This window comes from Daphnia carinata, chromosome 2 (assembly GCF_022539665.2).
Source record: "Daphnia carinata strain CSIRO-1 chromosome 2, CSIRO_AGI_Dcar_HiC_V3, whole genome shotgun sequence".
NCBI classification, from domain to species: Eukaryota; Metazoa; Arthropoda; class Branchiopoda; order Diplostraca; family Daphniidae; genus Daphnia; species Daphnia carinata.
The window spans coordinates 6,700,353-6,727,548 of record NC_081332.1 but is presented as its reverse complement, the minus strand read 5'-3'; the positions used below and the strand labels follow the sequence as shown (position 1 = coordinate 6,727,548).

Below are 27,196 nucleotides of genomic sequence, written 5' to 3'. Positions count from 1 at the left end.
AAAGCACCTTAAAAATTCCATTATTCATCCGCATATTCAAAGCCATGGTCCGGAGCACCTATGACTATGGATTTATTTATCCTAACAACAATATCCAAAACGAGACTAGACAAACTGGAACAAGCTCCAAATCAAATTCTGCGTAACAAATTTGGCTGCTTTAAATCAACTGCAAGATTACTACTAAATATCGAAGCCGGCATCTACCCTGTTAAAGATAGGTGTGACCAACTTGCATACAACTATATCCTCAAACTAAATGAAAAATCATGGACCGCTTCATTGTTCATTCGTTGAACCACTCCCACCCTGTAGACACGTCTACATTCCCACGTCACTCTTCACACTTACAAAGAAACAAGCATAGACTCAGCTCAAACATCACAAATATTCAAGTCCCCCAGATCCAACTAAGACCCTAATCACCTAGAAATTTACACAGATGGTTCAGTGTGCGAACAATCAAAAACAGCCAGTTGCGCCTTCTATATCCCTAAAGAAAGAGAAGAAAAGGCTTGGTTACTCGTGTAAGGTTCGAAAATCTATTCCTTACTTTTAATTGTTGGATAGTGATGAGTGATGATGCGTTGTATTGTTGCACTGTGGTACAAGTGTTTGTGAAGACTGAAGACTTACGGAAGAGTAAAGGTAGATTGCCTGTGATGGCACTTGAAATTGGACTGAAGCTGAGCTACCAAAAGCTAGAAACACACTGATTGAAAGTTAAAAGTACACTACTGTGATGACAACTGGAAGTAGACTGCACTGAAGAATTACTAAAAGTGGACTGCCTGGTGGCTAGAAGTAGACTGACTCAAAGCTTAAAACACACTGACTGACAATCTGGGAAAAGGGCAACATTTATACGGAGAAGCAAGGTCGTTTAGGATTAGGTGTCCCAACGGGAATAAATATTCTGCGTGTAAATGTAACACCTATGTGAAGAATTGGCAAGTTTGAAGGCCAGAGCCATCGGCAGATGACCTGTTGGCGGAAGAGGGGGGAAAAGGGTTGCAAGCGTGGGAACGAGAGGGGAAGGTAAGGAGTACGGTTGGCCGTTCCTTACACTCGGACAGTATACAAATAGCTTCAACGCTAAATTATATGCCACTACATAAGCACTGCATTACCTCAACAATCAAGAGGTAGAATCAACTACTATCTTTAATGATTCGTAGTCTGCTGGCCAAGCAATGTCGAATTTCAAATGGGAATTCAGCCCAGTAATACCTGAAATTAAACAAAAAATTTCCAGTCTCAACTCTTCAGGAATTAAAATCGTATTAACATGGATACCTTCACATTCAGGGATTCCAGGGAACGAAATCGCTGACCAACTGGCAACAAATATCCAAAAGTGTCAACCTCACACGGGAAACACCCTAATAAACAGAATAGATATCAAACAAAATTTAGCAGCTGCCAAATCCAACCACAGGAACATCACGTTCAGCAGATTGAAATCAATGTCACCAAACATGGCTGTGGTCAACAGAGATGATTTCTACCATGGCACAACAACAAAAAGGAACATACAAGCTGCTATGTTCTGCCTTCGTAGTGGCCAAAACAGACTTAATCACTTCATCGGCATACTCGAAGCGGAAACTCCTGATGAATGCCCACACAGATGCCCAGAACAAGAAGACAACAACACACGTACTCCTCTACTGCCAACAATATAATGAAGCAAGAAACAAGATAGAACAAGGAAGCAATAGAACCACGATTTAAAAGCTCAATCCCTAAGCAAACGTAAAGGAAAATAGCGTCCTACATCACTGCCTTCCTAATGGGAACAAAAGGAAGTAACGAGAGAGACCCTAAGGCTGTAGACGAGATCTATTTAGCTCTTCAAAGACTTTTATTACCTCGTCCTCTGCAACCGCCCTCTCCGATCAGACTTTTTTAGCGAATGAGACGGAGAATTGAGAAGGGCCCAATAACCAAGTTGCAGGTACAAGGTGGTGAGGAGAACAAATAATAATGACAAACAACATACCAAATAGCAAAATTATCTTACAAACAGGAAAAAACACAAAAACGTGTAACAAAACAACGAAAAAACTGTCAGCTTCTCATGTGGCAAATAAATGGGTGACACCAGAAAAAAGGCCAAGAAAATACGAATACAAAAAAACAACTCACAGTGAACAAATTGCTTAGAGAAAGAGTTGATCTTGCTTATCCATTATGGACCCGGCTAATATCTTGTTCCACGCCTGGATGGACGAGACTGAGATGAAATACCTTTCGGGATCTTTATACCCTAGGGGTGATTTCAAAACAGGTTGTGCGCTAAATTTAAACTGCCGAGCTGAAAACGGTTGCGGCGACAGGCGGAACAAAATTTCTTTTGTAGAACTTGCTGTACGCGGACTCCCTAGTCCAATACCCAGCTTTAAGAATTAAATCTATTGACGGACTGGCCGTAAAGGCCTTTGAGGCGGCAGCCTCTCTGGTAGAATGCGCAGAAAATATCGATGTGTCTATCCCGGCGGCCGTGAGGGATGAACGTATCCATCCGCTAATAGTGTTTGCAGTAACATGACCTAAGGCAGTAACCTAACCCAACTACGATGTGGCTTGTAGAATGAGACAAAAAAGAAGTTAATGTTTAAATGGTTTCGAAATGAAGTGGTAGCCTCATTTCGGCCACCGAGCAACACCCGGGGTCTAGCAAGGATGGAATAAGAAATGATTGTAAGGGTCCGCTGTGCTGGTTCTTCCTTGGTTTCAACAACGAGAAACTCATACTATTATTTGAGAATGTGACGGACTTGAAATGAGCTAGTCTCGAAACCCGAAGAAGCCACGCCAAGGCCAGTAAAACCGCTGTCTTACGGGATAACATGGGTAAGGATAGCGACTGGTTTTCTCCCAGGGATGCCACATAGACTATGACCACACTGGGGTCCCACAACAAATTGTATTTAGGTTTCGCTGGATTTAAATTATAGCAATCATTAAGTAAATTCCTAACAAGCGGATGTGAGCTGATCGGATGGCCTTCGATAAGCGGGAGTGCTCTAGATAGCATCGACCGATGCACGTTTATTGTGCTTTTACTATTTACGGTCGAATAAATCTACAAGTGCTAATGAAAAATTTGTTCTTGAGCTTATCACCAGCCTCTTGTTTGTCAGAAACTAAGCCCGAAAAGGACCACGATTTAAGACCCCCTCTTTAACATGAAGAATTGGCAAAATGGTAACTTAATCAAAATACTAATAATACTTATACATTTACTATCCATAACCTAAGTTCCGCCAGGAATTCGAGTACGAAGATTAAAGTAGTTGATAAGGGATTTTCATCCCGTTGAAAACACCAATTTGCCCAAGCCACTACGCAGACTCGTAGGTTGAAAGGGTTGATGCTCGATTACCGGCCACGAGAAGGTCGACCAATGAGTCCGAAAAGCCTTTCCCACGGAACTTTTGCCGGGCCATTTCCATACGGCTACTTGGAGTGAGCCTGATACCAGGAGAGGATGGGTCTCGTCTTTCGTCGACACCAATAGCCTGCTGGATTGACGCAGAAGATGCGGTGTTCGCACACGGTAAATTCGCACACCATCTCCAAAAGAACCGGATACCAGGGCTGTGCCGGCCACACTGGACAAATCATCACAACATTCGCTTCCTCTCTCCTGATTTTCTAAAGACATTTTGAAATCATGGAGAAAGGGGGGAAAACGTGGAGGTCGGCGAAAAAGGCCCAGACGAAAAAGGCCCAGACGAAAAAGGCCCGCGAAAAAGGCCCAGACGAAAAAGGCCCATACAAAAAAGGCCCACTTTATTCCAAATTTTAAAGTGGGCCTTTTTCTCCATTAAACTGGGCCTTTTTCTCCGCTTAATTTCCATGTTCCTAAATCTTTATTGAGTTTCCAAAAAGTATTTCCCACTTCCTATTCCGTGGAAGTTGGAATATATAAAGGTTGCTGAAACCGTGACCTTCTATAAGGTTTGCCCATATGAAACAATGTTAGCGTATATACGCTAGTTAATCTTTGATTATTTATTATGTAGCTATCGGATTTCGGAATATGTTAGTATTTATCTATTGCTAATATCCCGTTAAATAAAGTTCATTTTTCACAATTTTTGTTTATTGAACTACTTTAGCTTCTTTAAATATAATATAAGAATTATAAGTTTTCCGCACTTAGCCTTGTTCTGTCCACCCTCTTTGATCATTCCCCCCAACTCTAAATCCATCTTCATTATAGCTTCTCTTTGTCGATACTTATTCCATAGGTTAAGACCACTGATTTGTTATGAATACGGAAACTGAATGAGTTCCGCGGGGCTTTTGTGGTTGCTGGGAACAAAGATATGTTAATACGAAGACTAGTTCATTATTATTAACATTTGATAAATAATTTTTTGAGGAATAACACTACAAGCTTAAACTATCGTTTGCGATAAGGACAAAAAGAAAGAATATTGTAATTCAATATTGATTTTCATACCATTTATTTCCTTATCACATTTTCAATTTTTTTCACGATTACAAAGAGCCCAATAAATATATTAAAATCATAACCTACTGCTATAAATATGCCAGGCCTTTTACTGCTAACTGTTGTCTTGGAGCGCTTTTCAGCAAAACTATAAATAGTTCTAGCATAACTGGAATATTTAATTTGCATAAGAACGTCTATGAGTCAAACTTAAATAGTAATGGCTTTTGGTAAAGAGCAGTCTTTTGTTAAAGAGTAACCTCACCTTTAGTCCGAGAGAACCATATACGTCTCTGGTGAGAACTCGCGTTTTCAAGCAATGATAAATAATTTTTTACGTTCTTCGTGTCTTGTTTTCCCCTTATGCACATATTCCAGCTGCTATTGTTTACCTAATTCACATCACATACTACAATGAACAATAAGGAAGCCTTGCACCTGAAGTTGACAAAGCTATTAACAAGTACAAATCAATTTTAATTATTTTCTACCATGAAAGACTGTTTTTATGAGTCTGCTATAGTGAAGACACTAAACAATTAAAAATGAATCTAAGATTTTTTTCTTCAAATTTTCCAAAATCATGAAAGGCATGCCAGTGTATTTTTCTAAAAGACTGTCGCGCCATGGCTTGCACATGAAAGAAAACGAGTTTAGCTCATCTATGAGTCGGTATCATTATTTCATACGATAAATGTTCCTTTTTTTGATTTGGTTTAATCACTGTATGTTCTTTTTTTTCAGTTTCTTTTTCTTAATGTTCGCTTTTCTCTTTTTCTGTTGTCATTCCTTTCTCTTTTTCTGTTGTCATTCCTTTCTCTTTTCCTTTTCTTCGTTGCGATCAGCCCAATTTATTTTATTTTCTGATTTGATTTTACCTCGTTTCTTTATTTATTTGCCAAGGAATTCCACACAGTCTTCTACCTATTGCAATACAGAAACGTTAGAAGTTTTGAACACCTTACAAATATGTTTGTCAAATTGATAGTTTACCTGAAAACCTTCAGCTATGTGTAGAGCACCATTGCAAGCCTGTTTTTCTTCCATGCTTCTAGATTCTCACCTTCAGCTTGGCCTACCAAGATTTTCACTTTTTGTTTAAGTATTTTTTTTTTTCATTTTAATCGTTGCCAATTATGGATCTAAAGTGGTCTTTTTCAGAATGGGTGAGGGATTAAATAGTTCTCCAAAATCAAATTTGCTGAAAACTGGGCAGCCTTCACTGTTGAAAATTGGTGTTGGCAATGTACTTGCTAGTCTTGGTTCAGAAATTTCTGTTTAGACAAACTCTGAAAGAACAGAGGTTGGTGACACAGATGCTACCTTGGTTGCTCATGCAAGTTTGGCAATTCAGGACCTCCTCTTCTTCTTTTTGCTTTATAATTTTTTCTTCATTTCATTTAACTTCCGTTTAGTTTGATTTTTGTTTTCTTATCAGATAAATCCAGCTTTTTTCCTGAAAATCAATGGAATAAACTGGCAGGTCTTACTTAAATGTAAAGATTAACACATACCTGTGAAAAGCGAGAGCTTAGCTGTTAGCTGTTTTTCCATTTCTTAAGGATTGGAAGCATGGTTCCTGGTGTTTTTTCAGAAACGGCTGGCATATCCAAATCATTGCAATCAGGATCTGTATGAAGCTGTTCAGCAGCATAATCAACAGCAGTCATCCATTCTTCCCTAGAATCCAATAACAAATTTATGCTCTCAGTTTTTGTTATATGATGCACAAGAAAACCACAATGTATGAAAATTTTTAAAATTAGGTTTTGACCCTTCGCATACCTTTTTTTCAGGCTCAATATGAAAACTCGTTTCAATTACATTCATCCATTTAAGACCTCCAATCTGAAAGGTGCATGGTTTGGGTGATCCCCTGGCATCATGCAAAAACAAAGTAAAGATATTCTAAGACATATTGGTTACTAAAATGTTATACCGCTTTCATAATTTTGCATCCTTTCACAGTAAAATTGTTGAGTGGTTAAGCAAGTCCTAAGTTTGGCTTTGGTGTATGCTTGGATCCTAGTAATAATCAATAATCCCGTATAACAAAACATCCTTGACGCCAATTTTTTTTGTGTTCTCCTAGGAAACAAAATAAACATTGAATGTGAATGAGAATGCATAATATTGTCGCGTCGGAAATATTCGATTCGTCACCGCGGTAGCGACAACAGCGCTAGGATGGAAATCCCGCCCCAGTTATGGCCGTCCTTTGGAGCACCACCCTCGTCGCCGGATATAAAAGGGGCGACTTGGCACACCTGTGGGGGCTTTTTGATTAATTGGTTAGAGCAGTTAGTTTTGCAGTTGTGTTATGGAACCTTGTGGTGAAATACACATTATCTTTTAATCTGAAGCACGACGTCTCTATCTTGGTAAAGATCCATGGCCGTGACATGGTGGAGATGCAGGGTAGCACCTGTTAGGCTGAGTAAGGTAAGCGCAATTGTTGTTCTTTTCGCACGGGTCTTGGGAAGTTTTTGAATAAGGGACTTGGAGGCAGGTGCTGTTTAGGGGTCCTTGGGAAGTGTGACCGGCCGGCTAGAAAGTGCCTTAAATTGCCGTGGTACAGGACCACAGACCTGGCCGATTTCCTTGATTCGCTGTTAGGTTGAGAACCGTCCGAGTAAGTTGTGGAAAGCGCGTAGTGAAAGCCCGACAGGCCTACCATTGGGTGGGAGAGAGAGACGTAGCTCGGTGGATGAGTACGGATCCGCCTAGGCAGAGCAGGCGTTTACGAGGGTTAGCCGCGTCCCCGATAAGCGAGGAAGGACAACGCAACGTTGGTCTTGACGGAAGTCAGGCGGAATCTCTAAAGAGAGTTACAGAAGTAGGGGCACGGACTGCCAAAGCGATCGGCCATACCTTTCCGAGAAGAGGAATCGTATCACTGAACCCGATCGGAAAGTCGAACGCGATGACAAGTTCCTCAGAAGTAGGGGCACAGACTGCCAAAGCGATCGGCCATACCTTTCCGCGAAGAGGAATCGTATCACTGAACCCGATCGGAAAGTCGAACGCGAGGACAAGTTCCTCAGAAGTAGGGGCACAGACTGCCAAAGCGATCGGCCATACCTTTCCGAGAAGAGGAATCGTATCACTGAACCCGATCGGAAAGTCGAACGCGAGGACAAATTCCTCTTGTAGGTATCGGAAGTTTGATCAGGAAGCAAGATCGAGAGATAGTGGTGTAGGAGAACAAACGTGTATTGATCCGAGGGAGCAACGGAAGATAGCCGAAAAGCAAGGAACCTTTTAACGAGTGCGCAAGGGAAGGAAGAGATAAGGGGTTAGACGATTTTTCTGGAGCTTTACCGCTCGTTATAGCACCAACGCTTGAAATGGCCCAACGTGCGGAATTTAGAGGAAATGATGGACCTCCCGCCCGTGTACCTGCACAGGCAGGAGGAGCCGCTCAGCGTGCACCGGCTCATCCATCGCAGTATCGTGAAGTACCAGTTTTCCGCGGAGGACCAGACGATGACGCCGCTGAATGGATAGAACGTTTCGAGAGGACCGCCAATTTTAATGGATGGGGTCCCGCTGAGAAAGCGGAATACTTTGGATTATTCGTAGAAGGCACAGCAAAGGATTGGCTAGCTTGTCAAATAAGACAGGTGGTCTGGGACGATGTTGCTCCGCGTGAAGCCGCGCCTGGGAGGGAGGCCGAAACCGGGAGAAGGGGCCTACGAACGCGATTTTTAGAAACATTTCGCTCGGAGGATTTCGACCGCTATCATAAAGCTAGGCTACGTAATCGGAAGCAGGAGGCTTCTGAAACGGTCGTAGGATATTTCTATGACGTGCTCAATCAGTGCCGTAGGCTGAACCCTATGATGTCTGAAGCGAAGAAAATAGATTATCTTTTGCGTGGGCTTAATCAGCCTTTGAAGCGAGAAATGACAATTAAACAGCCCCGGACGACAGATGAATTTTTTAGAGCATTAAAAATTTATACTAGGGCATATGAGGATTCAGAGAAGCCGCATCAGGTAGTTAATTTTATGGGACAAGCGAAGGAACCTATTCCAGCCAAGCGAGTCACGTATGCTGACTACGAAGAAAGGCGAACTCCGTTGAAACAAGAAGCCTACGAGTCCGACGCAAAGCGAGACAGCACGCGCCCAGGGTCGCATGACGAATTAAAAAATTTAATACGCGATATGGCAGCTCGGATAGAAGAGCTGGAACGAGGCACTAAACAATTATGCCTGGGAGGGGAGAATACTTCTCGAACAGTAGACGGAAAACCAATCTGCTACCGATGTGGACGCTCCGGTCATATTGCTCGTTTTTGCGAGACCAACTCGGGTAATACGAGACCACGATCACCAACACCCGATCGGGAAGGAAGAGAGGACGAAAGGGGACCAAACGGACGTGATGGAAGCCGGCGAGAACGTGAGGACATGAGAAGAGACTGAATAGCGTGGTTGGAAAAGAACACTAACTGGCCACGCCATCTCTTGGTCGGCCGGTGAGTATTGAGGCTACGAGCGCTAGATGGGTCGGCGGCGGCCCCAACTTTTATTCATGAGAAATGCTTTTATTTACTTTATTCCCCCCTATAAATGAAGTCAATATCGTGTAATTCCTCTAACCCTGTAATCCCTCTACCCCGTAACACAAATATTAGATTTTAGACTTCTATTTTCCTGGCACACGAGCGCGATCGGGACGAGTCGCGACTTAAGGAGGGGGATGTCGCGTCGGAAATATTCGATTCGTCACCGCGGTAGCGACAACAGCGCTAGGATGGAAATCCCGCCCCAGTTATGGCCGTCCTTTGGAGCACCACCCTCGTCGCCGGATATAAAAGGGGCGACTTGGCACACCTGTGGGGGCTTTTTGATTAATTGGTTAGAGCAGTTAGTTTTGCAGTTGTGTTATGGAACCTTGTGGTGAAATACACATTATCTTTTAATCTGAAGCACGACGTCTCTATCTTGGTAAAGATCCATGGCCGTGACAATATATTCCACATCAACAATTTGATTGCAAGCTGCACGTAAGTCTCTGAAGAAGAGCTTACTCAACTTACCTCTTTAAAGCAGCTAGCCGTCCTTTATGATAAAAGGAGTTTTTCGTAGAATCTATTGCACCAAACATTTTGTTGCAATAACGGCCTTTTCCCTTGTTTCACTGAATTTTTTCGGTATTAGCTTCGATGCTAGCAGACAATAACAGCAAAGCTATCAATGGAATTTTCGTACTACACAGATAGATGGAGGCCATGAACAATAACAAAGTAACTAATTTTATTGAATTTGTAATATAAGACTTAATTTTTTTTTTAATTTCAATAGGCAATCTTAGGGGTTTATTTTACTACGTTTGTTTTTTGAACAACGGTTCATACGATTTTTTGTATACTTTCTCTGCTTAGACTGCCCTAAGGTGGAGGCGTCCTCAAGCTAGATTTGGCTTGAAAGGTAGTACAAAAAACAAATGTAGTAAAATAAATTCTTATGATTGTCTATTGAAATTTTAAGAAAATTTTAATTCTTATATTATACAAATATAATAATATTCTTATATCTTATACAAATTCAACACAATTTAGTTACTTTGTTATTGCTCATGGTTTCCATCTGCTTATACTGCCCTCAGGTGGAGGCGTCCTGAAGCTAGATTTGGCTTGAAAATGTCGACGATCTTAGCCTATTGTTATTTCTGTAGAGAACGACATTTTCAAGACAAATCTACCTTCAGGACGCCTCCACCTGAGGGCAGTATAAGCAGAGTAAGTATCCAATAAATCGTATGATGGGTAGTACAAAAAATAAACATAGTAAAATAAATTCTTAAGATTACCGATTGAATTTAAAAAAAAAATGTAATTCTTATATTACAAATCAGACTTGCCGCGCCGATCAATTTTCCGATCGCGATCTCCGATCCGATCTTTTGAGTTTGATCGGATCGGGCGATCCGATCAAACTGCGAAAGATCGGATCGGCGATCAAATTTTGCCGATCATTTTTAGCGATCATTTTTGTGCAGCATCTAACGGTAAAAATTTACACTGTCTCGCGAAAATAGCATTGGCTGTCACAGCGACAGTCACTGGCGGCCATTGAGGGTGAACACTAAACAGTTTCCTTCAATTGGCATTCGCATAAATAGCAGTGAAATAGAACCCTGCGGCTGAAAATCTACAGCTAGATGGCGAAAAGTTTGATCGCTAAAAACGATCGGATCGCGATCAATTTTTTGGGATCGCCGATCCGATCTCCGATCTTTTTCAAAAGATCGGATCGGCGATCAATTTTTTGATCGGAGATCGGATCGGCGATCAATTTTTGATCGCGATCGCGGCAAGTCTGTTACAAATTCAACAAAATTTAGCTACTTTTTTATTGTTCATGGTTTCCATCTGCTTATACTGCCCTCAAGTGGAGGCGTCCTGAAGCTGGATTTGGCTTGAAATGCCGTTCCCTAAAGAAAAATAACAATAGACTTGTTTCGTATAGTTTGATCTATGGAGTGATCAGTGATAATGTTGAGAGATCAAATAATTAATAATAAAGTTTAAAGGTTATAAGATGAGAGGCAGTTTTTGTAAATGGAAAAAGAGAAAACAAGTACTTGAAAGTGTCGTCTAAACAAAATTTGTAGGAAATGAGGACCCAAAAAATCAAGAGCCTTATAAAACGCGAGGGTCCATTGACATCGTTGCTCTTAAAAAGCAACTCACTCCTGAAGACTTTTTCATTTCTAGCTTATTGACCAACATTCCAACTGAAAGTGTATCTACAGTTGATGATCTCAATAGCAATAAGGTTGGTGTTGAACAAGAAGAATGTCTAGCAGCTAACACCTCACACTTAACAGGTATGTGTTGATCTTTACGTTCAAGGAAGACGGGCCAGCTTATTCCATCTATTTTCAGGGAAAAGGCTGGATTTGTCTGATAGGACAATGAAAACCAAACTTAAAAGGAGTTAGAAAAATTGCAGAAGAAGAAATTAAAAAAGAAAAATAACAAGAAGTGGTCCTGAATTGCCAAACTTGCACAAGCCACCGAGGCAGCATCAGTGTCATCAACTTCTGATCCCACAGAGTTTGTCAAAACAGGTATTCCTGAACAAAGACCAACCAGTACACCGCTAACACAAATTTTCAACAGTGAAAGCTGCCTACTATTCAGCAAATTTGATTTAGGAGAACTATCTAATCCCTCGCCCATTCTGAACAAGACCACTTTAGATTCAAAAGTGGCAACAATAAAAAAAAAACTCAAAGCCAAAGTGAAAATCTTGGATGGCCAAACTGAAGTTGAATGCGAGAAGTATTGAAGAGAAACAGGCATGAAAAGGTGCTCTGCAAAGAGCAGAAGGTTTTCAGGTAAACTTTCAATTTGACAAACATATTTTTAAGATTTTAAATAATTTTACCTTTCTGTATTGCAATAGGTGAAAAACAATGTGGAACTGCTTGCTAAATCTATTAAGAAACAAGATGAAATCAAATCAAATTGTAAAAGAAGTTGGCTGAACGCATCGAAGAATAGGAAAAGAGAAAGGAATAACAACAGAAAACGAGAAAAGCCAACATTAAGAAAAAGAAAACTGAAAAGAAAGAACATAAACCGAATGAACACCTCACACTTAACAGGTATGTCTATCATTTACATTTAAGGAAGACCGGCCAGTTAATTCCATTGATTTTCAGGGAAAAAGCTGGAATTGTCTGATAAGACAACGAAAATCAAACTTAAACGGAAGTTAGAGGGAATGAAGAAGAAATTAAAAAGGAAAAGTAAGAAGAAGAGGTCCTGAATTGCCAAACATGCTCGAGCCACCAAGGCAGCATCTGTGTCATCAACCTCTGGTCTTTCAGAGTTTGTTAAAACAGAAATTCCTGAAGCAAGACTAGCAAGTACACTGCCAACACCAATTTTTAACAGTGGAGGCTGCCTAGTTTCCGGCAAATTTGACTTTGGAGAACTATCTAATTCCTCACCCATTCTGAATAAGACCACTTTAGATCCAGAAGTGGCAACGATTAAAATGAAAGAAAATAAAACTTAAACCAAAAATGAAAATCTTGGTAGGCCAAGCTGAAGTTGAAAATGCAAGAAGTATTGAAGAGAAACAGGCACGAAATGGTGCTCTGCAAATAGCTGAAGGTTTTCAGGTAAACTTTCAATTTGACAAAAATATTTGTAAGATCTTGAAAACTTTTAACCTTTCTGTATTGCAATAGGTAAAAGACTATGTGGAATTGCTTGCCAAACCAATTAATGAACGAGATCAAATCAAATCAGAGAGTAACAAAAATTGCGCTGAACGAATCGAAGAAAAGGAAAAGAGAAGGGAATAACAACAGAAAAGGAGAAAAGCCAACATTAAGAAAAAGAAAACTGAAAAGAAAGAACATAAAGTGAATAAACTAAAGAAAAAAGGCAAATTTATCGCATGAAAAACTGATACTGACTGATGGATCAGCTAAACTTGTGTTCTTTCATGTGCAGCCATGTCGTGATAGTTTTTTAGAAAAATACACTGATATGCCTTCCATGATCGTGGCAAATTTGAAGAAAAAAAATCTTAGATTCAATTTAAAAGGTTTAGTGTCTTCACTAATAAGAGACTCTCATAAAAAAAAATCCGTCGTAGTAGAAAATTGATTTGTCATTATTAGTAGCTTTGCTAACGTAAAGTGTAAAGCTTCCTTATATCTCAATGTAGTATGTCATGTGTAATTAGGTAATCAATAGCTGCTTGAAAATGTACAAAAGGTGAAAACAGGACATGAAGAACGAACAAAATCATTTATAGCAGTAGGTTATGATTTTAATATATTTATTGGGCTCTTTGTAATTGTTAAAAGAATTGAAAATGTATAAAGAATAAATGGTATTAGAATCAATATTGAATTACAATAGTCTTTGTTTTGGTCCTTGCCTCAGACGATAGTTCAAGTTTGTACTATTATTCCTATAAACATTATTTATCAAATGTTAATAATAATAAACTAGTCTTCGTGGTAACATATATTTTTGTTCCCAGCAACCACAAAAGCCCCGCGGAACTCATTCAGTTTCCTTATTCACAACGAATCAGTGGTCTTTACCTATGGCATAAGTATCGACAAAGGGAAGTTATAAGGGAGATGGACTGGGGGTTGGGGGAATAATCAAAGAGGGTGGACAGAACAAGGCTAAGTGCGAAAAACATTAATTTCTTGTATTATATTAAAAAAAGCCGATAGTAGTTCAATAAACAAAAATTGTGAAAAATGAACTTTATTTAACGGGATATTAGCAATACATAAATACTAACAAAATCCGAAATCAGATTGCTAACGAATAAATAATCAAAGATTAACTAACGTACATACGCTAACATTGTTTGATCTCGGCAAACCTTATAGAAGGTAACGGTTTCAGCAACCTATGTACATTCCACTTTCCACGGAATAGGAGGTTGGAAATATATTTTGAAAATAAATATAAAGTTTGTGGGAACATGGAAATTAAACGGAGAAAAAGGCCCAGTCCAATGGAGAAAAAGGCCCACTTTTGAATTTGGAAAAAAGTGGGCCTTTTTCGTATGGGCCTTTTTCGTCTGGGCCTTTTTCGCGGGCCTTTTTCGTCTGGGCCTTTTTCGTCTGGGCCTTTTTCTCCGCCAATCGAAAACGTAACCCATGAAATTGTTCCCATTAACCGAAAGAGCGTTAACCGCCATGGAACCTGGTTGAGGCCGCCAAGAAACGAAGCGAGGTAAGTGTGTATTCCAGGACGACCCGAATAGATCGACATCCATCGGCCAAATTTTACTTAGATTGCTGAAAACTTGCTGAAAACTTGTCGACTTAACAGCCAATCGCTCGTGTCGGGGGTGGATCAGGATTCTCTATCCGCATCTACGTTTATGTAACGAAGTCATCGAATACACCTTTCAATTATATTTTTGACTTGATTATTTGTTGTCTTTTATCTTTTTATCTATTCAAATATTGTATACTATATTTATTGTCTTTTATCTTAAAATTATACATTATAAAAATATAATTATTCAAGTGTCGTTGACATTTCCTTGAGTTGTATTCGCTCTACTTGTTGATTGGCTATGTAAGTGTGGAATGGAAATATAAGTGGGACGTCGCTCCATCCATTTCCGTGAATCTGAAATGGTGACGCGTGCGACGATTAAATAACTTTTTCCGGATTTCATGGTTCGGAAACGCTATGTTTTCCCTAACAATGGGAAACCTATAAAAGGATGCCCCTTTTGTTCCCCAAATATAGTTCTTCATTTCCTACTGTGCCGTTCAGTTAATTCTCATCTATTAAATATTCTCTGTTCAAGTCCAGTGAGTTCAGTCTTAAATATTTCATAATACCATAATTAATAGTTATTTAATTCTTAAATAACTACTGTGAGTGCCTTCCTTTTCATGGGCGACCGACGAGTTATTGTATTTCTATTTTTCCACTACAACTTCTATTATCTTTCTTCTACCTTCCCCATGGCATGTTACAGTAAGACCGACTTTGTATAACTCCATTTTCACCTTTCCGTTTCCCATTTATGTCAAATAACTGTGTATTCTTTGTTTCATTTATTTGGCCTATTAGCAGAAAATATATTCGACATTATGGTAATGCCTCTCGAGTTCTTTTTCATTCATTTGTCTTAATAACGTAAAGTCACCCTTCCACTCAGAAAGAATGCTTTTCATTTAGAACACCTGCTAAATAAACCACTTCAACCGAGAATTTTCGTTGCTCGACCGATCTGGTTCCTTCCTCTTTATTATTGTAGCATATCGCTGTAGAATTATCAAGAAATATTCTAACCGAGAGACTGTATGACGCTCCAACGAACAATTGTACCGCGTAGAAGGCGCCTAAAAGTTCCAGGCAATTGATATGTAAATTCAGTTGATCAACCGTCCATGGGCCCCGAGTTGTAACTCCATTACATATTACCCCTCACCCAGAGAGTGAAGCGTCCGAACATATCTCAATATCCGGTTTTCGTGGAAAAAACACTTTCCCATTTGTGAATTCCAAATTTGCCATACACCATTTTAAGTCAGCTTCCGCCTCGGACGATAAATTACATTTGTTATTGAGATCACCGTTCGGCTTCTTGGATTCCAATAGATAAAAGCGCTGCACGCTTCTATAGTGAGACTGGGTAAAGGGAATGGTTGGAATGGCCCACGTGACATTTCATAAAATGGAAGCCACTTTGCGTAAGGATAGCTGTTTAGCGCCCAATGCGTCTTCACATAGTTTTTTCACCTCCCGAACCTTGGTACAGGGCAGCGCGAATGACATTCTGACAGAATCAACAATCATACCTAAATAGGGGAGACTGGGGTAAGCCGGGACAGTGGGTGAAGTGAGACAGCTAGAGGAAAAATAGTAAATATTGATTTAAAATTTCAAAAAAATTATATAGTATTGGTATATGTTTCCTATTTCAAGTAAAAGTTTTTAAATGAATATGTAAAAAAATACAAAAGTTATTTAGGAAACAAAAAAAACGATATTTTTTCCTTAACTTTTTCACCGCCATATAGCGTTTTTCTTCGCAATACTACAAGTTTTTTATATTTTATACATACAGACATGTTGTTATCGATTTTTCTATCGTTTGCAAAAAAAATTATTTTAGGACCATTATTTTGGGGTAAAATGGTATTTTTACCCAAAGACTTTTTTGGGGGTTGGTTGGTACAGCAGATGTGCTTCATAGTTAGTAGAATAGAATATATTCGTAGAAGGCCATTGGTAAAAAAAGTTTAATGATAATTCTTCTAAATTATGAATTTTTCAATCCACCTCGCAACTGCGACAAATATTATTACTGGTTTCAGCAATGATGCAAACCTGAACACGTCACCGTTACAGGAGCTGGGACTTCTGCAAGACAACTCCTTTGATTCTTTCCCTGAAGTTGACTGTGGACTGTCTCAAGCACTTTCTTCAGACTCCAGTATATCTGACGGGGGTCTTCGTGACCTGGTGGATTGGGAGGATGTTGACAATATCTCCGGTGACGATGGTCAAATGGAGAACATTCTAAAAAAAGTTTAGCTGAGTGGGTGGTAGAATGCAACATCCCCCGTAGTCATGTGAGCAATTTGCTGAAGCGATTAAACAACGACGGTGGTTTGAAGTTTCTGCCTTTGGATTGGAGGACCCTTATGTCATCAAAAAGGGAAAAAATAAACGTGATCGACATGCCACCGGGTAAATATCATCACTTACCAGTAGAAGCAGCTCTCTACGCTATATTGGACTGTTGGTGGATATCCAATAAAAAAATCAATCTCCACTATCCAAGCTCAGCATATTGTTTAATGTTGACGGCATTCCGATGTCAGAGAGCAGCGCTAGCGATTTCTGGCCTATATTATGCAAAATTTTAGGTAAGTTGTTCTATTATCTATTTTAACTGTGCATCCATCAGTAATATGGAAACTATAATAAAATTTTATTTAATTAACGTGTTTTTATGTTCTTTTTTAGGATGGGACTATGTATTTGTTGCTGGTATCTATCATGGGGCAAAGAAACCTGCCGATTTCAACGTATATTTACAAGCTTTCCGAGATTACATTTTGAAATTGGGGGAAGATGGCTTGAACTTCCTAGGAAAAACCGTCCGAGTTGCAGAGGTTGGTTTTTGCAATGACGCTCCTGCCACATCGTTTGTTTTGAACATCAAGACCCACAACTCGTACTTTTCATGCCGCAAATGTACAACGTAGGGTGAGTGGGTAGGCAGTTTTATAACAAGCCACGCTCAGGCCAAAACCGGAGGCTGAGTAACGTACCCGGAACTTGATGCACCTTTACGAACTGACTCGTCATTTTGTTATCGTTTACACCCTAACCAACATAACCAGGATCAGCGCCGATCTATTATCGAGGATATTATTCCTGAAATCGTCGGTGATATTTGCCTCGATTACATACATGTAGTGTGCATAGGAGTTTATAAGAGCAGCTAACTCAGTGCGTGTCCGGGAAATTCGATAACGTTAGATTTTCAAAAATTGCTATAAAAGCCATCTCTAGTTATAGAGTAGGGATTCGTGACTACGTCCCAAGAAACTTCGCTAGAAAACCTCGTCCGCTTGAAGATCTTCCAAGATGGAAAGCTACAGAATTGCGGCTAGATCTTCTTTATATCTGCCCTGTTGCGTACAAGTCATTTTTATCTCCCAAAAGATACCAACAGTTTATGTTACTGCATGTTGCCATAAAACTACTAGTGAATAGGGAAATGTGTAGGGATTATGCAGCTTACGCTGTCGGAAATTCCGACGTCCGAACCACAGTCAGGGGTGGATGTTGAGGCCGTAGAAACAACAGGAATGACGGACAAAGAAGTAAGGAGTCGTCGAACGAAGAGTCTGAAGCTCCTGGCGGGAAATCTCAGCCAAACCCAGCGACGTAGGGCGGATAAGGTTAAACGCGGCCGAGGGATGAAGAGACTGCGCCGCATAGTCGAACGATGAAAGGCCGGTAACTCGGAGATGATATTGTAATATGATGTGTGCCGGGAAATCCATCTGGTGCCGACGCCCGCCCACGGTTTGCCACTCGCTGTCGTCTGCCCGAGCCGCCATCGCCTGCCGCAGCTCATCGCCAAACTCACCGCATCATCTTCACTGAGGCCGCCAGATCTTCTTTCGCAAAATAAATAACTCCCTTAAGTATTTCACATTCTTTTTTCGTTCCAGAGATCGGAGTGACCGATCGCTGGTGTGTCGGTGATCAGAAGCCCGGACTCTAGTTCATCGCGGCCCCTCTACCGGGACCCTTCGAATAATATACCCGTCATCGACGGCAGACACACGCTGGCATCTCTTGGTGCAAGGCCTATACCATTCGCCTCTGAGTTGGCAGTCTCCGACAGTGAAAACGTCACATACGCTGACACGTTATTACGATTGTATGTACTAACAAGCATCGAGCTATACTGACCCAGGTTTGTATCTTTTAACGTACATAGCCTCATTCATTTGTCGAGGGATGTTGAGAGACACGGTTGTCTCGATGACATAAGTGCATTTCCTTTTTAAAACAAATAACAACTATTAAAAAATTTAGTGAGGAAGAGTGGACGGCCACTACAACAAATTATTAGGCGATTGGATGACATTAATATAGCATGTTTTAGTAAAAGTTATATTAGAAATTTTTCCCCTTACAAGAATTATACTCTTCAGGTCCCTTAATGAACAACATGAAAGGTAAACAATATAAAAAAACTCCACTTCAAAGAATCCTCCAAATCATATTGTAGTAGAAGAAAACTTTCTGGAATTGAAGATGAGCAGGTTTATGTGTTGGGCCGAAAGTCTTTAAAAATGGATATGTATGATTATCCACTATCATAAATGCTGTTAAACGAAATTCTGGCATCAAATTTGTCTCCGATATTAGAATCATTTCCCATTGTTGATGTTATGTGTAAGGCCCAGACTTGCCGCGCCGATCAATTTTCCGATCGCGATCTCCGATCCGATCTTTTGAGTTTGATCGGATCGGGCGATCCGATCAAACTGCGAAAGATCGGATCGGCGATCAAATTTTGCCGATCATTTTTAGCGATCATTTTTGTGCAGCATCTAACGGTAAAAATTTACACTGTTTCGCGAAAATAGCATTGGCTGTCACAGCGACAGTCACTGGCGGCCATTGAGGGTGAACACTAAACATTTCCTTCAATTGGCATTCGCATAAATAGCAGAGAAATAGAACCCTGCGGCTGAAAATCTACAGCTAGATGGCGAAAAGTTTGATCGCAAAAAACGATCGGATCGCGATCAATTTTTTGGGATCGCCGATCCGATCTCCGATCTTTTTCATCGGATATCAATTTTTTGATTCGGATCGGCGATCATTTTTGATCGCGATCGCGGCAAGTCTGGTAAGGCCATTCGCATACCTATCAGCATTCCTGAAAATGGATATTTTTTCTGCCCTCTATTAAACCATACTGTAAATTAAGTTCCACATCATCCCTGTGTCGCAATACACTGCTTTTGCAAAACTTATTAATTATATGTATTATTACGACATATATATACATTATGTAATTACTTGCGAGGTTCCGTGGCTTTCTATTTCCCAACTACGTTGTCACCGATTTTGATCGGTGGGGGAATAACCCGATGGGAAACCAGAGGGCTCTCCTATCGGTCATTTTAGTTTAACCTATGTTTGAGACATCCAAATCGCCTCGAAAAACGGCAGACGTAGGTGGGACGTCATAGGATATCCTCAGGACGCGTTATGCTACTAGGGTCCCTTATATAAATATATAAATATAAATATCTATCAGTTACAATTTGTATGAAATAATGACAAAAGCCCTTCGAGAGCTGATCACGATAAAACTGACAAAATGGAAGAAAAGTTTCGTGAAGCAAACTGGATTATATGTTCGTTAGAAATTAAATTAAATATGGTGGGGTTTGGGTTTTAATTCACACCTCCACTTCTCGCTATTACACGCCTCCACACTTCCAACCTGACTTTATGCCTCTCCTACTGTCTGCTATCAACTGAACGATGACTCACAGTTGCTGACCCTACCCCCTAGTGCTGAATGCCATTTATACTGGTGCAAATTATGCAATTGTTTACACATAAAACATAAGAAAAAATGTGATTTAATAACTTTATCTTTGTAGCAAAATTACTTAAAATATAAAATTGCATTTCCTTTCAAATAGTTGGCCCCGATGTTATTTTGGTCCCTTGTGGGAAAAGGGAAGGCACCAAACAAAGGTGCATGCATGTGCATACTCGAATGTGACCGTTTTCCCTACTGGTTGCGCGTGATATCGTTCCACATATTTACATAAATTTCTAAGCTTGTGAAAAGTTCTTCTAATTGATTTGGACGCAACGTCGTTTGAATTATTCGGTTTACCAATTTTGTATCTAAATGCAAGGTTAGCGTATTTTCCTGAAAATGAAATCCACTAGGTACGAAAGAAACTAATTAGAATTCATATAGTAAATTTCAGTACTACTTGATGTGTATTTATGTAATCAAAAATAAAACCATTAATATCAAGAAAACGGTTTCGAACAAGAATTAGTTTCCTTAAGACGTTTTCCTTAATTGAGGAAAAAGATTTCCAGTTCGAAATCGTTTACTGGATATTAGTCATTTTATTTCGAATGGTGAATGAATTGAAACGGACAGCTTGTGTAATTTTCCCTACTCCAAACAGGGTTATCAATTGCTCGTCTCGTCACTCCGTCATAACTTTTTTTGTTTGAATTCATATTTGTAACGTTTTTGCACGATTACATGCTCTATCTATTCTTTTATACAGCTCATTTACTATAAAAGTCTTATTTTTTACACAGCTTTTGGTTTTTAGCATCAAAGAATTCATGAGCTAGCTCAAAATGGTGAGCTCAAACTGCAGTGTTATTCGCTGTGTGTTTCTTATGGGACTACACTTCTATTTTATTTTATTTTCAATATTATTAATTTTTTAATTAATTAATTAAATCAATATTATTGGAGAGGGTGGTTGCAGGGGGCGAGGTAAGAAAAGTTTTTAAAGAGCTAAATAGATCTCGTCTACATATACACCCTTGGGGTTGAAAGTAAGTTACTTTCGTCAGTATAATTGAAAGAATATAGTAATATGCAGTGTGATGTGTATATCCCCCCTCCCCTCCCTGTTTCACTCCTTATCTTTCTGTGTAGATTATTTATCTTTCCCTTAGTAAATATTCAATAAGTCGAAGCAAAGGTGTACAAGGGATGTCCACAACGACCCGTAAGCTGTACCCAGTGGCATCCAGCCATGGCCAGCGACACTTACATTTGAAAGAAAGAAAGAAAGAAAGAAGGACATTGTATGGAAGAAAATTTTTATGTCTTCGCCATTTGCAGGTATAGTAAAACTTTATTTTAAGAGTTTGTCAGTAATTCCTTTCTGATATTACCAGCCAAGCATGCTGCTCAGCAATCGTTGAAGGACAATGGCTGCTCATTCTGGAAGCATGATATTGATAATTAGAAGGCAAAAAAACACTTCTTTAATGTTATGAATAATTGAAATGTGTATGGTATTGTAAGAAGATACAAAAGGAAGAGGTCCATCACGAGAAATTGAAAATATAAATATTATGGTCAACTAAAATAGTGGTGAAAAATATATTTCATCAGAATTGCATTAGGTAATGCAAAAGCTAGCAACCTTTTCTTACATTTTGCACTCAATCCGGAGAACAAGTATTTTTATCAAAATGCTCTACAAAATAGAACAATTTCAAACAGTTTTCTCGAGTTTTGCATGCTAAAGGCAATAGATTCAAAGTGAAGAAGAGGACCAAGGCAGAGTTTGAACCATGCTAGTGTGACATTCCACTATGAGGTGAGTATGAACTACGGAATAATTTTTCAGACTTACAGTTTGTTAATGCAAACACTAAACAATTTGTTTATTAGGAGAAAAGGTTATCATTCGGGGCGAAATTTGTGATTGGTGTCTTCATTATAGGCAATTAGTTGTGGCTAGGACTAAGTTTGGACATGAATAAATTATTAAAAATTGTAAATGTGGGAAAATAAAAAAAAGTGATTATGCAGAAAATATCCCCTACTTCTGCCCCATTTGCACGTCGAAGAAAAACTAAACATGTTCTTTTGATTTCAAATGATTAACAAACTCGGATATATTTATGTTAAACGCGGTCGAACCGGCGTCGGAACTAAAAAGTAAGTTTCATGCATATTCAGCATGAGTGTTGTTTATATCTATTATTATTTTTTTAAAAACATTCTGGAAAGACTAATTTGTTTCTTCTAAGTAATTTATTTTGTACACTATAACTTACTCCGTTTAAGAACAATCAATTAAGATAAGCTTTCGTAATTCTGGCTATCCAGTACGGCAAATTCTCCTTGCTGCAAAGTGGGGGTCCTGATCCTGACGTATTGGCAGCGCTTAGCCTGGAACAAGAATCTACCCACCAATTGCATGATAATAGTTTAATAGTCTTTTAAGATGGCACATCGCCAAGACAAGAGCAAATCGAGGATCAGGGGATCTAACAGAGTTTACTAGAGGTCGATTAAACTCGACGTCCTCCGACTGCAGACAACAAGATCACCTGGATTCGGAACTTAGGCCCACTGGTAGAGGACGAAGTCAAAACATGAACGGACTGGATAAATATTCTGATACTTGGAATGATCGTTAAATGAAATGAATTGTTATAATTTCAATTTGGATAGTCCTGTTTAATTACAAGATAATAATGGCAAGGGAGTTGACACACACCCAACCAACTGGTGGTTGGTAGCTCTTGACGAGAATACGATGGAAGTTAAAGAAGTTGAGATTCCATTCTCGAGATAGCACCATCGATAGAGTTTCCTTCCGCTCATGTCAGAGCACTACAAGTACTATTATGACGGTAAAAACGAGCTGCGAAAAAGGCAGCAGTTTTATACCACAGAAGATTGAAATTCGAGAAACTGAACAACTAAAATGCTTAATGACTTGATGATGCTTAAGGACTTACAGATTGCGACCACTTAGTCCTCGATGGTCTGAAGACTACTGCCAGAAAAACGAAATGAATTCCAGAGAAATTGGCCATCTTCCCTTAAAGTGCAAACCATTTTAAGGACGCTGTTTCTCCCGCTGCCCACCAGAGAAATATTGATTTAACAATATGACACGACATTTATGTACGACCATTGTCATCGGCGGCAGGTTATTTATGGCGTTACCCACTCTGAACAGCTGTTGCGATTATCGCTTATTCTATTTGGAAGCTCCATTTGGCGAACCTTGCCTTAAAGACTCAATTCAGATTAAATATGGAACAATGATCGTTTATGCCGTCGTCGAAAGCCGCCCAAAGCTAATGATTAGCATTTGATGTTTAAAGTTATTGCCAAAAAATCATTTACAATTTTTACCTAGCACAAAGACGTTTGGAATATTTGAAAATGGATCCGGCTGGACGTCTTGCCGTCTTGGAATCGATTAGCAGAGGGTCAAGTGGCTTCCGGTGCACACTAACAAGGTAGTTGAATCTACGTCCCACACTGCTAAGAATGGTGATTCTAAGTGCACCAGCAAAATTCGGCTGGTGGAGTCCTTAAAAAGAAGTTTTTATGTCTCGTTGACTTTACTGCACAAAAAGAAAATCAACGAAGGATGAATCGCCAAAAGGAAACGTTTTCCATTCCGCAATATATGATACATAATGCATGAGAAATACATATAAATATACCTACACTGACGCGAAAGTGAACAAAAAAAATGCTAAAAAAAAATCTTACCTGTGTCGTGCCAATTTTTTTTTTTTTTGGTAATAAGCCGGTTATGGGTAAAACTGGAACAAAGCCCTTAAAGCATCACCATCTTTGAAACCGAATTCGAACGTCAAATTTCCCGAAAGGGATCCTGTCTAGATGACTGATATAATGCATCATCGACTCCGTTTTTTATTATATTTATCTCAACAAATGGATAACAGACATTCGACACAGGTTTCCGGAGGATTCATTATTGTTTTATGCGTTTTGTCTGTTCTCATGCATTTTCACTCGAACAATTTCGTTAATATAGCTGATATAGCACCAAACTGAAAGTTACATTTTCCCATTTTTAACTGTCCTAATTAAGAAGGACGCAGCCGAACCAAATCGCAAGTTGTTCGTAAAGTAAGTCAAATGCCATCTGTCCTAGCATTGGCTGAAACTGCGCTTAATGTATAATTGTGTTCAGAAATGAAAATGCTGTATTAATACAAATTGAAATCGCCTTCATCCGCTTTATATTGTTACGTTTCAGTCCAATTAATTGTCTTTATTATTTATAACATAAGTCTTTAAACAGAGATTTCTAGATTGCATTAAGTTAGAAAAAAAAAGGTGAGTATAATCGGACGTCTTTACCAACGTCCTACTCTTTTACCCTTGGTGTTCTGTACCACGAACAGGTACAACCAAGTAACATTAACCCAGATCGTCCGTTCCAACAACATAAATCCCGGACGATCTGTACACTAACACAACACTACATGATTCACCAGACCGTCCGTCCCAACGACATAAATACCCGGACGATCTGTACACTAACAAAGTACAATAGAATAAGAGCAATAATCGAAATACCGTCTTAACCATTTAGACTAGGAGCTTCTTCCGTACACCTATCCTTTCACTACACAGCCAATGAACTAGCATATTCCACTCTTCGACTCGATAAACGTCTCTCTGCTTACTCCGTTACGAAAGCTATACGTTGGAATCGTCGAAAAGTCAATGATTCCACAACAATATGATGCAGAATAAGAACAAGTGCATTTGGTAACGACATTATTGCTGTATTCAACATTGAATTTAGAAACCTCATTCGTATGAAACGACTAGTAAATGCATAAATACATGGCAGGGAAATACTCATTTTGGATCGAGGATTGCAAGTGATAAAACAAAGTCTAATTCTCTCATTATCGAACTTGAGGGATAACGCTATTTTCAAAATTAATAATACGTATGTGCCACGTGCACATAGTGCTTATTACGTTGTTGCGCAATAAGCTGGAGCCTCGGTGTAGTAACTGGGAGCGGCGGATGTGGTAGTTAGTACTCTGGCGCTTTTGTTGTGTAATACTGGAGGGCTTCAGTTTGATAGTAGCTTGGAACTGAATAGTACTTTGGTGGCTTCGTGTAGTAGCTAGGAGTGGCATAGGTTGTTGTGTAGTATGTTGGAGCTTCAGTGAAATAACTTGGTGCAGCATACGTTGTGCTGTAGTACTCGGGAGCCTTTGTTGTATAGTATTGTGGAGCCTCAGTGTAGTAAGCTGGAGCTGCGTAAGTGGTTGTGTAATACTCAGCTTTCTTGGTGTAATACTCTGGAGCTGCAGTAGTGTAGTATCCAGCGGCCTTTATGGTGTAGTATTCAGTGGCCGTTGTGGTGTAGTATTCAGTGGCCTTTGTGGTGGAGTATTCAGCGGCCTTTGTGGTGGAGTATTCAGCGGCCTTTGTGGTGTAGTATTCAGCGGCCTTTGTGGTGGAGTATTCAGCGGCCTTTATGGTGGAGTATTCAGCGGCCTTCTTGGAGTAGTATTGAGGAGCTGCGATGTAGTAAACTGGAGCAGCATTAGTAGTGGTATAGTACTTGGGAGGCTCGTTATAGTAACTTGGCGAAGCATACGTTGTTGTGTACTCGGGAGCCTTTATAGTGTAGTATTGCGGACCTTCTGCCTTGTAATACACAGGGGCCTCAGCGTAGTGAGCTGGGGCAGCGTACGTAGCAGTGTAGTATTCAGCAGCCTTTGTGGTGTAGTAAGACGGGGCAGCATAAGTTGTGGTGTGGTAGGTAGGTTCCACGTAGTACGAAGGAGCAGACGTGATGTAGTAACTTGGGGCAGCGTAGGACTTTGGGGCTTCAGCGTAGTATGTCGGCTCAGCGTAGTAAGATGGGGCAGCTTCAGAGTAGTAAGTTGGAGCTACATAATATTTGGCTGCTTGTGTTGTCGTGTAGTAGGCAGCAGTAGTGGTGATGTAGCTGGGGGCAGCATTATATGCAGGGGGAGTTTCAGTATAGTAGCTCAGTGTAGCGTATGTCGTTGTGTAGTACGTCGAAGCGGCATACGTAGTTGTGTAGTAAGATGCTGTAGTGTAGTATTCCCGCGATTCAGTCGCGTAGTACTGGGGAGATTCGGTGTAGTAGCTGGGCGCAGCGTACGTCGTTGTGTAGTAAGGCGCCGCAGTGGTGTAGTAGGACGCCGGAGGAGTGTAGTATGCAGAAGGAGACCATCCCATTGGTCCACCCATGGCCTGGCCAGCTATCAGAGATACAACGGCCAACAGCAGCATCGCGCCGTAGTTAACTGAAACAAGATAATACATACACATAAATCTCTTGAACCAACTGGATGCAGCGCAAGTACACACAAGTTTGTTACAAGTGATTGAAATCAAAATTGATTTGGGGTTTAATTCTTACGATTAAATAGTAAAATACAACGTCAAATTACCCATATTTGCAAAGCTGAAAAACGCGATGTGAATTACAAACTGATGGAAATGGTCTTACTGCTCTTGTTGTGTCCAAGTGGCTTACTACACTGAATTGAATCACGTTTGTCCTCTCATTTTATATGACTCCAAAGTCACCCTGTTTTAATTCACTAGCCCTGCGGTTACGACACGCGCATCTGACAGGTAGTGACGTAACAGGCAATATTCTTACCCCACCGTTTGCTTTGGCGCTTTTGTTGCTGTGACACGCGGTTGAAGGGGCGCATTTTCCCTGAATTAACGCTGCATGCTTATTGTATGAGGAATAGGATAAAAACGTCAACAGTAATTTTTCTTGAAAGCATTATACAAAAGAGAAGGGTAAGTGTTGTTCCAACAGAATTGTAATGCTATCATTAAAACTAGTTAAACTCTTGTTTCCTTAAAGCCGTGTTGTAAAATGTTTTCGCTCACTGATTCATTCCGATGATTTGGCTTACCACAACGAAACAGAGAAATATGATTTGTGTAACGACTCATGAATGATGTAATCTTTTCCTTTCTCTAGTCGGTCATTCTAAGAAAAACGTCCTATATTCATCCTCATACATAACTCATTTGAAAGATTCCCGTTTCATCCATCCAGACGCAGATTCAAAACTCATGTAGTGCAGCAGGAAAACGAACGGCAAGCGGAAGTGGATCACTTATAGAGTCCAATCTTATCCGCATA

At 39.9% G+C, this 27,196-nt stretch overlaps 1 protein-coding gene and 2 long non-coding RNA genes across 4 annotated transcripts; 1 reads left to right on the top strand and 2 right to left on the bottom strand.

Moving 5' to 3' along the window:
- Positions 1 to 5,103: 5,103 nt before the first annotated feature.
- LOC130687077 (uncharacterized) lies at positions 5,104 to 6,477 on the bottom strand. Its single transcript, XR_009000027.2, has 5 exons — positions 6,405 to 6,477; positions 6,251 to 6,341; positions 5,980 to 6,145; positions 5,459 to 5,921; positions 5,104 to 5,389 (listed from the first exon to the last, which is right to left on the bottom strand). It is a non-coding gene; the product is annotated as an uncharacterized LOC130687077 (long non-coding RNA).
- Positions 6,478 to 10,914: 4,437 nt separating this feature from the next.
- On the top strand, positions 10,915 to 12,996 carry LOC130687091 (uncharacterized). Of its 2 annotated transcripts, none has more exons than XR_009000038.1 (6): positions 10,915 to 11,305; positions 11,364 to 11,548; positions 11,636 to 11,818; positions 11,887 to 12,088; positions 12,146 to 12,610; positions 12,680 to 12,996. It is a non-coding gene; the product is annotated as an uncharacterized LOC130687091 (long non-coding RNA). The 2 variants fall into 2 exon arrangements; XR_009000037.1 differs by having other exon boundaries at positions 11,601 to 11,818.
- A 12,069-nt stretch (positions 12,997 to 25,065) lies between these two features.
- LOC130687083 (adhesive plaque matrix protein-like) lies at positions 25,066 to 26,499 on the bottom strand. The gene is made up of 2 exons (XM_057510244.2): positions 26,481 to 26,499; positions 25,066 to 26,333 (listed from the first exon to the last, which is right to left on the bottom strand). The coding sequence occupies exons 1-2, from the start codon at positions 26,482 to 26,484 to the stop codon at positions 25,081 to 25,083; spliced, it is 1,257 nt and encodes a 418-aa protein (XP_057366227.1). The 5' UTR covers positions 26,485 to 26,499; the 3' UTR covers positions 25,066 to 25,080.
- Positions 26,500 to 27,196: the final 697 nt, after the last annotated feature.